The sequence below is a fragment of the Pelodiscus sinensis genome, chromosome 17 (genome assembly GCF_049634645.1).
Source record: "Pelodiscus sinensis isolate JC-2024 chromosome 17, ASM4963464v1, whole genome shotgun sequence".
Lineage (NCBI taxonomy): Eukaryota > Metazoa > Chordata > Testudines > Trionychidae > Pelodiscus > Pelodiscus sinensis.
Genome location: NC_134727.1, coordinates 35050327 through 35063627, shown reverse-complemented (window position 1 = coordinate 35063627; position 13301 = coordinate 35050327). Strand labels below are relative to the sequence as shown.

General features: G+C 48.0%; 1 protein-coding gene across 1 annotated transcript in view; it reads right to left on the bottom strand.

Annotated features, from left to right (window-relative positions):
* Positions 1-12574, bottom strand: part of CDX1 (caudal type homeobox 1) — a 32720-nt gene extending 20146 nt beyond the window's left edge. The window contains exon 1 of the mRNA XM_075900003.1: positions 12082-12574. Within this exon, the coding sequence (XP_075756118.1) occupies positions 12082-12511 (430 nt within the window). The 5' untranslated portion in view covers positions 12512-12574. The remainder of the gene's footprint in view (positions 1-12081) is intronic.
* Positions 12575-13301: the final 727 nt, after the last annotated feature.

Genomic DNA, 13301 nt, shown 5'->3' with positions numbered 1-13301 from the left:
TTATTTCAAAATATAACGGACTCACTATTCCAACATCCCTGTAAACCTCATTCCACAAGGAGTCAGGGACATTTCAGAATAGCCAGTTATTTCGAAATAAGATTGAAATAAGATATGCAATATGCATAGCTCAAATTGCATATCTTATTTCCAGCTATAGTGCAGTGTAGACACCTCCTTAGAGACTAATAAAAATATATGGTTCATCAGTGTGGTTTGCTGCAGAACTAAAACAGAAGTCAGGACAGGGTACCACCTCTAAGTTTTAAGAAAACAATATCTCTAGTCTCCAATTAACCTTTTCAGTTGAATAAACAGTTTACTGTTGTAAACTTAGGGTACGTCTACACTGCAAGGCTATTTTGGGATACCAGAGGTATCCCGAAATAGCTACCCTGCATCTTTTGAATGCATCCGCTATTGCGAAATATAGCAGACCCTCTATTTCAGCATCCCTGTAAACCTTGTTCCATGAGCGATGAAGGATGTCTCGAAATAGTGTGTTATTTCGAAATTTGGCGCTGTATATACGCACCAAATTTTGAAATAGCCTATTTTGAAATAGAATCGAAATAAGATACGCAATTTCAAGCTAAGGGTGCAGTGTAGACACACCCTTAGAAGTATTAGTCTATGAATATTTACATTTAAAAATTGGTCCACACCATTTGCAGAGCATATGCTCAACTTCATTCTTTTCTCCTGGTTTTGTTTTAACTTTTGATGACTTCCTTATGTTCTGAAACACATTCTGATACAGAAGTCTGTTTACTTCCCGGGTGAGCGTGTCAATTTTTTAAGCCATTATCTCTGAATAGCTTGACATCCGTGAGCGCATGAGCCAGCAATACATTCACATGTGCACACACCTCCGAGCTTGTGTGCGCACCTGTTTGCGTGCATGCCGGTGTATATCTTTCAGACTAATACATCAACCGGCAGCATTACATAGACACAAAGACTCATGTGTTATCATCATACATCTATTTCAGGCAGTGTATTGTATTTTCCTAATAAAACAAGTTATTTTTATATAGTTGAATGATATAAAAGTAGAGTGAAAATCAGAAGAAAATGAATAAGATTTTTTGTAAAACCTGGGAAATGTTCAGTAAACATTGTTTGAAACTGAAAAGGCTTATGTGTCATCCATCCTTAACCTTCACCACTCATCCTGACACACACAGCCCTATGTAATAGCCAAGGTGCTGAAAATGGTACTCTCACTGAAATATAGTCTGATTCGTTGTTAAGACAACATAGATGCAAGCACACCGAGTCCATATATTTATGGCACACTCATCTCTCCCCTTCCAATTCCTCATAATTCAGCATCATTTTTGGCACCTGGCAGGTTTTTTGATGGCTTGCCAGAGTTTCTGTTAGTCCACTGCTACACCTCTCAGCAATCATACCTGCTGTGCAATGTCAGACATGGAACAGTAGAGCTAAGGCAACTAACAGATCAGCTAGGCTGTGGGTGTATTGTGTACCAATTTCACATGGTTCACCACACAAATGAAGCCATGGGCCTATAGCCACAGCCTACAGTAATCCAGCACCTCCGTGTTAGAAGTTGTGCTAAAAAAAAGCTGTAGACAGCTCTTGAAGAACTAGCCCAGCAAAGATACTAGGCCAGCAAGCCATTGTCAGGTTGTGGTGGCCAGGCTGTCTACAGTCCTGTGGTAAAATTACAACCCCTTTGGGGGTTGTGGGCTCAAATCCCACACCTGAGAGTTGTGATAACAGCTTTCAAGTGACTAAAAGGGTGTTATAAGGAGACAGGAGGAAAAAATTAATCTCTGATGATAAAGCTTAAATTGCAGCAAGGGAGGTTCAGGTTGGACCTTAGAAGAAACTTCTAACTTTCAGGATGGGTAAGCACTGGAATAAATTGCCTAGGGAGGAGTGTTTTTTAAAGAGCAGGTTAGACAAACATCTCTCAGGGATGATCTAGATGGTGCTTGGTCGTGCCGTGAGGACAGGGGATTGGACTTGATGACCTCTTGTGGTCTCTTCTAGTTCCATGATTTTATGCCAGAGTTTTCTACTCTAGCATCACCTCCTTTTCAGCCCCCAGCCTCCGCGCCACAGTCAAACTGTCCAGAGGCAGTACCATTTTCAGTGCATTAGACATTAAAAAGAGTTGTTCTGTGTCAGCGTGGGTGGGGAACCATGCTCCTCACGCTTAGAACACCTCCAATGAGGGGCAACTCTATTGAAGTTCACAAAGTGACCCTCATGTAAAATTGGGGGGAGGGCAGAATCAGGCTCCTTTATCACCAAGAAAGCACAGTGTTGACAGAGTACGAAGGTGGGCATCCTTGACACCCCCCCCCCCCAGGAACCTCCTTCATTGGCCAGAGAGTTTGATTATCCCTTCACTAATCTCCAGGTATTATCTGGCCTGGCCTGTCACGTAGGGGTCTTTAATGTTCAAGGGAAGCTGCTTTTTGTTCAAGGAAAGTCAATTCTAAGAAAGTTTGAAAAGTCTGTACCTTGGACAGGCAACTAGATGCTCAACAAATCCCTGGGTTAATAATTTAAGGATGGCGGGGGTGGTTTGGGTGTGCACGTGCATGCGTGTGTGTTTATAGAGTGTGTGGAGGGGGGTGTTACTTGTGTTAAAGACTGTCACAATGGTGCATAATTTACTGAAAACACGCGCACACACACAATTTAGGAGGCTGAGAGAAATACACTGACCTCTTCCAATGGGGCGGGGGGAACCAATTAAAGAAGATATTGGGAATGGCTGCAAAAGCACAATCCCTTATACATGCTTTATACAGCAGCATTTCCAGAGCAAAACTTTCCACCATATCTCAGCAATTTGGGTTTTTTTCTCCTCAAGGTTTTGGGGTTAAGAGCTGAGCAAATAGCATGAGGAAAGGTCTGAAAATACTTGTTTGAATCCTAGATACATTTTGATCTGACCACGCTTGCGGCATGTTAACATTTGCTTTCCCCCAGCATTCAAGTAGCTTAAACGTCACTCACATGAACGTTTGCAAAAAGCATGCTTGTTCCACTTACGGATGCACCAGAATGTGATGTTTTGATTGTACACTCCGCGGCAATATTTTAAATTCACACCATGTTCACAAGTTACACAAATCATAGAGCAAAATCCATACCCTGCAGTTTATGTAACTAACCAGCCCCAGGTGAATTTCAAAGTTCAGGCCTGAAACATTGTCACCAAGCCTTTCCTGAGCTATTTCTAGAGTGAGGTGAAATTCACAAGGAAGTTTGCAAATAATTGTCAGCCATGAGCAAGCGCAAGACTTTCGCACTCTGGTTGTGAACATTTTATGAACAGATAAAAGAGGGGACCTTTGACAAATAATTTGTTAGGAATTCTACTTGGTTTACAATTTCTCAGCAATCCTTTCCCTGAAAGCTCTCAAACCTCTTGCACTCTATAGACAGCTGGAACCATCCCCTACACACATCAGTTGATAGTTCAACAGGAGGAGGACATGTAAATATTTAGCAATAACGATATAAAATGTTCTCTTATTTAAGACACGTCCAAAGATCATCGAATGACTCAACCAGAGACTTTTCACTGGCTTCTCTGGGCTTTGGATCTCGCAACTGGATGCGTGTCCCTTTCTCACATATAGCATCTGATCTTATTACAGTATCTTATTGCCTAGGGAAAACTTGCTCTCAGCAACTTTTAAACTACAGCCTAGCAGCTGTTTATTCAAGATGTGACAGAGAGGAAGGTAAAATTTACAGCCTTCTGAAGTATTATGATTTACAGCACTCATAATGAAACTGTTGATATTTATAGCCAAAACGTTGTGTTATCAATTTCCTATTTCTTTTGTAGCAAGGTGGGTAGTTAATCAATCCAGGCTGATTAATGTCCAGTTTATTGATTGCAATAAAACAGTTCATATAAGCATTTCTCCCTTATCTGTGCCAAACCTGCCTCTGTCTAGGTTGATTACTTTGGGGCTTAATAAAGAAAGTATCTGAAGTATGTGCGTCTTTTAAAAAAGAATATCCCAGGAAAGCCCTCAATATCGTATTCCCATTTAGGTATATCAGATCTGATTCTGCAAATGCTCTGCATACTCAAATCCCACAGAAGACTGGGGCATACAAACAAAATCCAATATTGAGGTGATTTTAACTCATTGAAGCCAATGGAGTTTTGCTATTAATTTTGGTGGGGCCAGGATTTCACCCAATGATCTTCTGCAGGATGACACTGCAGATTCTTACTAAGAACTCTGCTGTCCTTATTCAGCCTGTGTGTGGAGTGCTTGTGTATGGAGGAGAACAAAAGGAGTTTCTTCAGATTCAGCAGCTTTTTCCCAGGGCTAGACATGCCCATTGACTTTGCTGGGTAAGGACTGCAAGTGTGGGTTTGTCATTAAAAGCCAATGATGCACCAGACAGATGCAATGCTTCTCCTGATTTTAGACATTTGCTTAGGGCCTGGGGAGGGGTATTCCTAATACGCATCATCGAAGGAGACAATGGCTACTTTATTTGGCCTTTGGTGTGCAGTTAATCTAAGAGATATGACCTGAGCAACTAATGATATTTTTCACAATTCAATCAATTCAATTATCATGTAACTCAATCAGAGGCGCTTTCAAGCCCCCGTTTTATCTTAATTCCACTCCTGGGTGTAAAATTATTAAACAATGTTCTCCCAGAAAAGATGTTTGCTGATTTCTTGTCGGCCTTTATCAATTGTTTCCAGCTTCTGTCCCCTCCCAAGTTTCTCCTCCAAGGGCTAAACTGAGAGCCCAAAACTACCACAGAGCAGCTGGCTCCTCTTTTGATAATGGAGGATAATGGGGTTTTGATAATTCCAGGATCTCAGTGAGCACTAATCAGAATGGGAATAAATTCCTGCCCTGGTAACTGGGACTCTGGAGCATCCACCCAGATAATATCAGGATTCATTCATCACTTGTCTTCTCCAAGGCCTCAGTTCTGCTATTTGCTGAATCTGCCTGTGCAGAATCCAGCCAAAGGCAACAAGCTGCAAAACTGGGCACCGAATACAACAGAGAACTCACATGCACTCTGTTCTAGACAATGAATATTATAAATACAATTAATTCAAATTGGATTCTTATTTGGAATCGGATATAACAATTGTTCTTGTAATGCTGTTCCTTACAAAGTGTTTCTTAAACTATGTGCAGCGGCAGTCAAAAAAGCAAACAGAACGTTAGGAATCATTTAAAAAGGGATAGCAAATAAGACAGAGAATATCTTATTGCCTCTATATAAATCCATGGTACGCCCCCATCTTGAATACTGCGTACAGACATGATCTCCTCATCTCAAAAAAGACATTGACATTGGAAAAGGGCAACAAAAATGATTAGGGGTTTGGAATGGGTGCCAGATGAAGAGAAATTAAAGAGACTGGACTCCTCATCTTAGAAAAGAGAGACTAAGGGGAGATAAAATCATGACAGGTATGGAGAGAGTGAACAAGGAAAAGCTATTTATTTGTTTGTTCCCATAACATAAGAACTAGGGGTCACCAAATGAAATTAATAAGTAGCAGGTTTAAAACAAAGCAAAGGAAGTTTTTCTTCACACAGTGCCCAGTCATCCTGTGGAACTCCTTGCCAGAGGATGTTGTGAAGACCAGGACTTTAACAGGGTTCAAAAAAGAACTAGATACATTCACACAGATTAAGCCCATCAATACTTATTAGCCAGAATGGGTAGGAGTAGTGTCCTTAGCCTCTGTCAGGGGCTGGAAATGGGTGACAGGGGAGGGATCACTTGAGGAGTCCCTGTTCTGTTCATCCCTCTGGGGCATCTGGCATTGGCCACTGTCGGAAGACAGGACACTGGGCTAGACCTTTGGTCTGACCCAGTCTGGCCGTTCTTATGTTCTTATGCACTTACAGCACCACTGAAATGCGACCAACTCTGGGGCAGAAATGCACAAGCAACTCTTATATGAGTACAATAGCGCTGTAGGGGCATTTTTGGCCAAAGGTCTCTGGGGCAAATGCCATTCCCCATGAGAAATGCCACCGGATCTTTCGTGTCCACGCAGAGCAGAGAAAGGGCTCAAATGAGAACACTGCACCCGGCCACCTTGAGCAGGGGCACACCACTGCGAGTGGACACTCTGACCTCCACCCAGCCAGTCACTTAGGAGGACGAACCGCCATTCCTCTATCCTGGGCTACTGTATCAACCCTGCTGCACCAGGAGAGAACATCTCACCTGGTCAACATGTAGTGTTTGGACCAGCAAAGCTATTTCACGGAGGGGTGTGACTTTTTACTGCAATAATGGCACTGGAGCAACCCAAGAGTGGATTCAGTTATAACAATACAAAAATGCCTTAACACCAGCTGAGTTGATTCCCTTCCCTTCTGGGAATAGGCTACACCAATTATACCAGTATAATTACATCAACATTAAGGGCATATCTTCACTCGCCATACCAGAGATCGATGTTCTGACATTTGATTTAGCGGGTCTACTATAGACCCGCTAAATCAAACGCTGAGGACAGTTCCAGCCGGCACCTGTAATCCTTGCAGTCGCTGCTGCCTCCCGCTGCGTGGACGCCGCCAAACTTGGCTTAAAGAAAGCTGATCCCAGCTACGTATTCTACTCTGCAACAGGACCTTCCTGGCAGAGGAGAACCTACCAACAACATATCTGCCCACCCCTCATTCCAGCAGAGACTGATGCTGCTCCTCACGACAGCCCCATTTCCTTGAGACCCAGCTCTCCTGCCTCCGCCAGATCATTACTCTATCCAGGCCACTCAACACGTCTCGGGGCTGTTGTCAAAACTTTGAAAAGCTGCACAGAGCAGGGAGTGCAATATTTAGATCACAGCCTTAGTGAGATCCTAAGCAAGCTTCATTTTGGCTTCTATTCTATTCTATTTTAGTTCAAGTTCTTATACCACCCCCACCCGCACGGCATCTGGAGAGATGAACGAAAAAGATCTTGCATGCTAGATAGGAGGATCACATTCCAGCAGTGACATACTTCCATGTTGGGGGACTGGAAAAAGCATTCCGGTTCATATGATTTGTAAAAATTCCCTTTTCAAAAGGACACCTCCTATAATCTTCTGACCATGAAGTGCTTGTTACCTGAATTTTACCAGGGGTTTAACCAGCAACAATCAGATGAAAATTAGTGGGTACTGATCAGCGGCACACTGAACTTTATTGACGTAATTTTCAAATGCGGTCACCCAGCAGCTCTCAAAGAGATCCATGACTGTTGTTGGATACTGGGCAATTTTGAAACAAGGCAATGGACCCATGACCCAAAGCAACTTCTGAATCGGACCCTTCCCTTGCTAAGGCATTTATTCTGTACTGAGCAGTATTCAAAGTCAGTGTCGTGTTAGCATGGCGTGGCACCTACAGCATTATATTAAGGTTTAAACACCATTTCTGTCTTAACCCATTTTTGTCTGTTTTTAAGTTAATTTTTAATTTGTCTGGCATTTACTGCTGTCTCAGCTTCTATGTTAACCCTGTGGCCCTGCCAAAACATTCAGTGAAAGCCATTTTAAAAAGACTTAACAGAGGAATGAATCCAGCGACGTCTGTTTGTTCCCAGATATAGCCAAATTGGTGCAGATTATATCATTAGTATGTAAACGAAGATTTTTTTATATTGCTGAGACCCAAGTCTAGGTGGCCATTTTAAGAAAAACAGTCCTCAGAGAGGCAGAATTTACACAGTGCTTGATCTTTCTCCTACTGAAATAAACAGCAAGATTCCTACTGATGTCAATTGAGCACCATCAAGACACAAACTGCTTTGGCCCAGATCTGCAGAGCCCTGCAAACCCACAGAAATTTGCTTTAAATCCAGCTGCAGATATCTGTGGACCATTTCAGTGCACTGTGGATACAAATACAGATTTGGCCCTTTTGCTAATGTTGAGTAAGGAGTTAATACTTTAGGAACTACAAGTGGTATTCTCTGTAAGCTGTGTGCTAGTGCAGGAGAGATTCTAATGCTACCCAGGTGATCAGCAGAGTCCCAGCAGCTAGGTTTTATGTTTCTACTGGTGGTGCACATTCACACATGCCTCGGTGCACATAACAACATTTATTCTGCATGCAGGAGGAAAAAGGCACATAGATGGAATAGATTAGAGGAAACACCAGCTATGAGCCTCAGGAGAATTTGAAAGACTGCCCTGCTTCCCAGTTCTATTACTACTGGAGGTACAAGTAAGGAAACACTCCACCTAATAAGGGTCCTGCATTCACCCCTTCCATGGTCATCTTGATCAACTTTCAACCAAATCCAAACTAGCCATGGTAGAGTGGACCGCTCAGGACAAATGGAAAATCAAGGTCTGATTCCTGTTGCATATGAAGCCAGCCTAGGAGGATCTGCTCCTCTGATACTCATTTGTAATAGGAGTCCCCTCGAAGTTTGATTGCTGTTAGGTCCTTAGGGCTCTGGGGACCCTGATAACCCACAGCTGATGGCAGTGACATGTACCTGGTGGCTTATGTCTGCTGGAGTCCCCTACCTAACTGCAGGAGGCTCGGGATTTGACGAAAAGGCAACACTGGAGAGGAAGAGAGAAGGAAATGAGGGGGAGGGGGAGCGGGAGGGGGTCCTTGGTCTGCCCTTTCTCAGCCTGGGGTCGGGTGGCCAGGGACATGTCTCTGGGGCGAGGCCCTGCCCCGCGCTGACCCCGCGGCTCGGCACATCAAAGCGCCCCGCCAGCCCCAGCGCTGGGGCGACAAAGGCCGCGGACAATGGGGCTGTCGGGCGCCCCGCGCCTTCCCGCAAGCCGGAGTCACTCCGGATCTGCATGACAAAGGGCAGCGCTTGTCAAGTGGGGCTGCCCCCGGGCGGGGGGCGCTTCCAGGCCCTGCCGAGCCGCGCCGCCTTTGAACTGGGCAGCCGGGCGGCCGCGGAGCGTGCTCCTCCGGGCTGGGCTGCGGAGCGACCTCGGCACCCCGGGGCCCAGCCGGGTCGGGAGGGCAGCGGCTGCAGCAGCCGGCGGGAGAGGCAGCGAGGGCCGCCTGGGACCGCGAGCGAGCGCCAGGCTCCGGCCGGGGAGAGCAAACGGGAGCGGGGCCTGCAAGCCCCCTCCCCAACACACACACACACACACACACCCTAAACACCCTCCCAAACACACACACACCCCCTAAACACCCTCCCAAACACACACACACCCCCTAAACACCCTCCCAAACACACACACACCCTAAACACCCCCCAAACACACACACATCCAAACACACATACCCCCTAAACACCCTCCAAACACACACACCCAACACACACACCCTAAACACCCTCCAAACACACACACACACACCCTAAACACCCTCCCAAACACACACACATCCAAACACACATACCCCCTAAACACCCTCCACACACACACACACACCCTAAACACCCTCCCAAACACACACACATCCAAACACACATACCCCCTAAACACCCTCCAAACACACACACACACACCCTAAACACCCTCCCAAACACACACACATCCAAACACACATACCCCCTAAACACCCTCCAAACACACACACACACACCCTAAACACCCTCCCAAACACACACACATCCAAACACACATACCCCCTAAACACCCTCCACACACACACACACACCCTAAACACCCTCCCAAACACACACACATCCAAACACACATACCCCCTAAACACCCTCCACACACACACACACACCCTAAACACCCTCCCAAACACACACACATCCAAACACACATACCCCCTAAACACCCTCCAAACACACACACACACACCCTAAACACCCTCCCAAACACACACACATCCAAACACACATACCCCCTAAACACCCTCCAAACACACACACACACACCCTAAACACCCTCCCAAACACACACACATCCAAACACACATACCCCTAAACACCCTCCAGACACACACACCCTAAACACCCCCCAAACACACACCCCCAACACACACACCCTAAACACCCTCCCAAACACCCCCCCCAAACACACACACCCTAAACACCCTCCCAAACACACACACCCAACACACACACCCTAACCCCCCCCAAAACACACACACCCTAAACACCCTCCCAAACACACACACATCCAACACACACATACCCCCTAAACATCCTCCAAACACACACACACCCCAAACACCCTCCCAAACACACACACATCCAACACACACATACGCCCTAAACACCCTCCCAAACACACACACCCAACACACACCTACCCCATAAACACCTTCCCAAACACACACACCTACCCCATAAACACCCTCCCAAACACACACACACACCCTAAACACTCCCAAACACACACACCCAACACACACGTACCCCAAACACCCCCACCAAACATACACACTCCAAACACAGACATGTCCTCAGATACATAGGTACCCACAAACACAAACACACACACATACCCCAAACATACACATATCCTCAGACACACACACACACACCCTACACATACACTCACACACACATAGTCCCAAACATACAGCCTCCCAAACATACACACCCCAAACACACACATATTTCTCCCCACACACCCTAAATACACACACCCCCAAACACATACACACACACACACACACCAAACACACACATACCCCCACATTCTAAACACACACACACACACCCACTCATCCCCCAAATGCACACATACTCCAAACATACACACACCCCAATACAGCCTAAACACATAGTTACCCCTCACACACAAACACACACATACCGCAAACACACATACCCCCAAATACACACATATCCCCCACATTGCAAACACACCCATACCCGCAAACACACGCATGCCTCCTCGCCCCAAACACATACATACTTCCCACACATAGCCTCAAACACACACATACCCCCATGCCTCTCACAATCACTCTCACAACCCCCAGCCCAACCCCAATCACACCCCTAGCGTCCTCCCCATACACCTACACAGCTCACACACACCTCCTTTCACTCACAAGCACACACAACTCCCAGCCCCTGACCATCCCCAATCATACCCTCAGCCCCCATGAAAACCCTGCACACCTCACACACACCTCCTCTCTCACACACAAATGCCCACACTCACTACGCACAGCTCCCTCCCATACCCCAGCTCCCCTATACACACAGACACACACACACCCTTCTGACAGACGGACAGACACACAAACAGCTCTCCAGCCCCAGCCAGCCAGGGGGCTGAGAGGCACTCAGTCTGTGCTCAGAAGGGTGGGCTGGTGGCAGGACTGGCTACACCTGAAGTGCCAAACAAGGGAGGTCATTGCGCACCCAAGAAGGAAGCTCGCCCGTTCATCCTTGGCCCCCGGGGGCAGAGGGAAGGCAGGGAAATGTGCTACAAGGGTCCAATCCTGCACCACCTGTGCACCCTGAATTCGCTGTGACTGTACCAGCTTGGTTGGACAAGAAATGGGTAACACACACAGACCCTTGGGACCCTGAATGGGTCCATCTCCAAGGCTCTGAATCCTCCGTCTAGGGGTGTTGAACCAAATGGTACCCCCGAATCGGACCCGGCAACTCACCACCTCTCTGCTCGCCCCAGCAGATTCCAGTCCAAGCTGGCTCCAGGCAGGGCTGGGGATGGAAGAGAGATGCCCACGCAACAGGTTCCCCCTTGGCTGCCCCGCCGAGGGGGCAATATTGACCTGTTGGCCCTGTCACTAGCTCAGAGCCGAACCAAGGCAGTGCTGTGCAGTTTGCCTGGGCGAAAACCCTACCTGGGCCCATCTCAGCCAGAGCTGGGGAAGCACATGTGAAAGTCTCCCAGGGGATAATTATCCCCTGAACAATCCCATCCCCCGGAGTGTGAGCAAATCCAGAAACACTTGCCAACCCCTGTGCCCTCCCAGACCCCGGCACAAAGGTGTCCTTGGTCCCGGCTCTGGAGGGCCAAACACGAGAAACCTGCTTCCTCAGAGCCTGTGCTGAGCAGCCAGGCTGAATGCCACCCTCCCGCCCCGCAGGGGTGCACCCCAGGCCCGGCTTCAGCAAAGGCACCCCTGAGAGGCAGGGAGAGGGGTCGGAAAGTGGGGGGGGGTGCCTTACCGCTGCTGCTGGTGGTGGGGATGTTGCGCCTCATCCACTCATAAGGGGTGCGCCTTTGCGCATTGGGGGAGAGCTGGGGCACTGAGTTGCTGATGGGTGGAGGCAGGAGTCCGGAGCCTGGTGGCTGAATCGGATTAAAATCCGAGGGGCTGAATCCAAGCTGCCCTGGGTTAGCGGTGGAAGGCGCGGCGGGCGGCCCGTACGAATGCCAGTCCTCCTTGGCAGGGGTGTATGGCGAGCCCCAAGCACCCGCAGGCTGCCCATGGTGCGGGTCGCTGTTAATCCCTGGCACGTGGTGGTAGCTGGTGAAATCCGAATACTGGGGGGGCGCAGGCACGTAGTTCTGGGGGCTGAGGTTCAGGCTGGGGTGCCTGACGGGGTTAGGGTACATGCTAGTGTCCTTCTCCAAAAGGTAGCCCACATACATCATCCCCGGATGGCCCTGGGCGCATAATGTGCCTCTGCAGCTGTCTCAGGAGAGGCCTGCGCTCCCTGCACCTCGGCTCCCACTCCCTTCCTGGAGAGCTGTTCACCTGAACCTCTGGGGCAGCTGTTCCCTCTGGGCGAAGGCACCTCCCTGAAGAGAGGCGTTTTATTGGGCCAACCTCTGGGAGCATTTGCATTGAAAGGCAGGTTTGCATTTCAAAGGGGCAGGCCAGGGGGGTGAATTCAAACGGTACAAATTGCTTGTCCGAGAGAAGAAGAAACGGCCCAGGATGGGGGGGGGGGTTGTTTGAGCTGGGGGGAGGTTGAGTGGTTCCAGGGAACAGAGACCTACCTCCGGCACAAGAAGATCCCTCAAAGGCCAATGCAAGAAAACGAACGGCTGGAAAAACACAAAAGTCCCCCCAGTCTGTGCGAGCCCCTCCAATGCCACAATGCAGCCCAGTCTCTTTTTGATCGCCCCCAGCATTATTAGGGGCCGAGCCAAAGCCTAATGACTTTATTAAAGTCTTCCTATTGCCTCCAGGGGGTTTGATTGGGCCCTGAGGATCCCTTAACGCTCACCTGCCCCGGGATATATTAGCACCTCTCCAAATCACAGACATGCCCAGATGTGGGTTTCTTTCCCTTGCGACCGCACTGGCACTGACTGGGTGGGGGTCACTTCAGAGGTTTTTGTCAAGAGTCTTATTTCCCCCACCCCCACTTGCTGGTCAGGCCCCAGGAGCGTTTGGCTGAGGACCCAGAGAAACGCGCCCGCTACGCACAAGGTACGG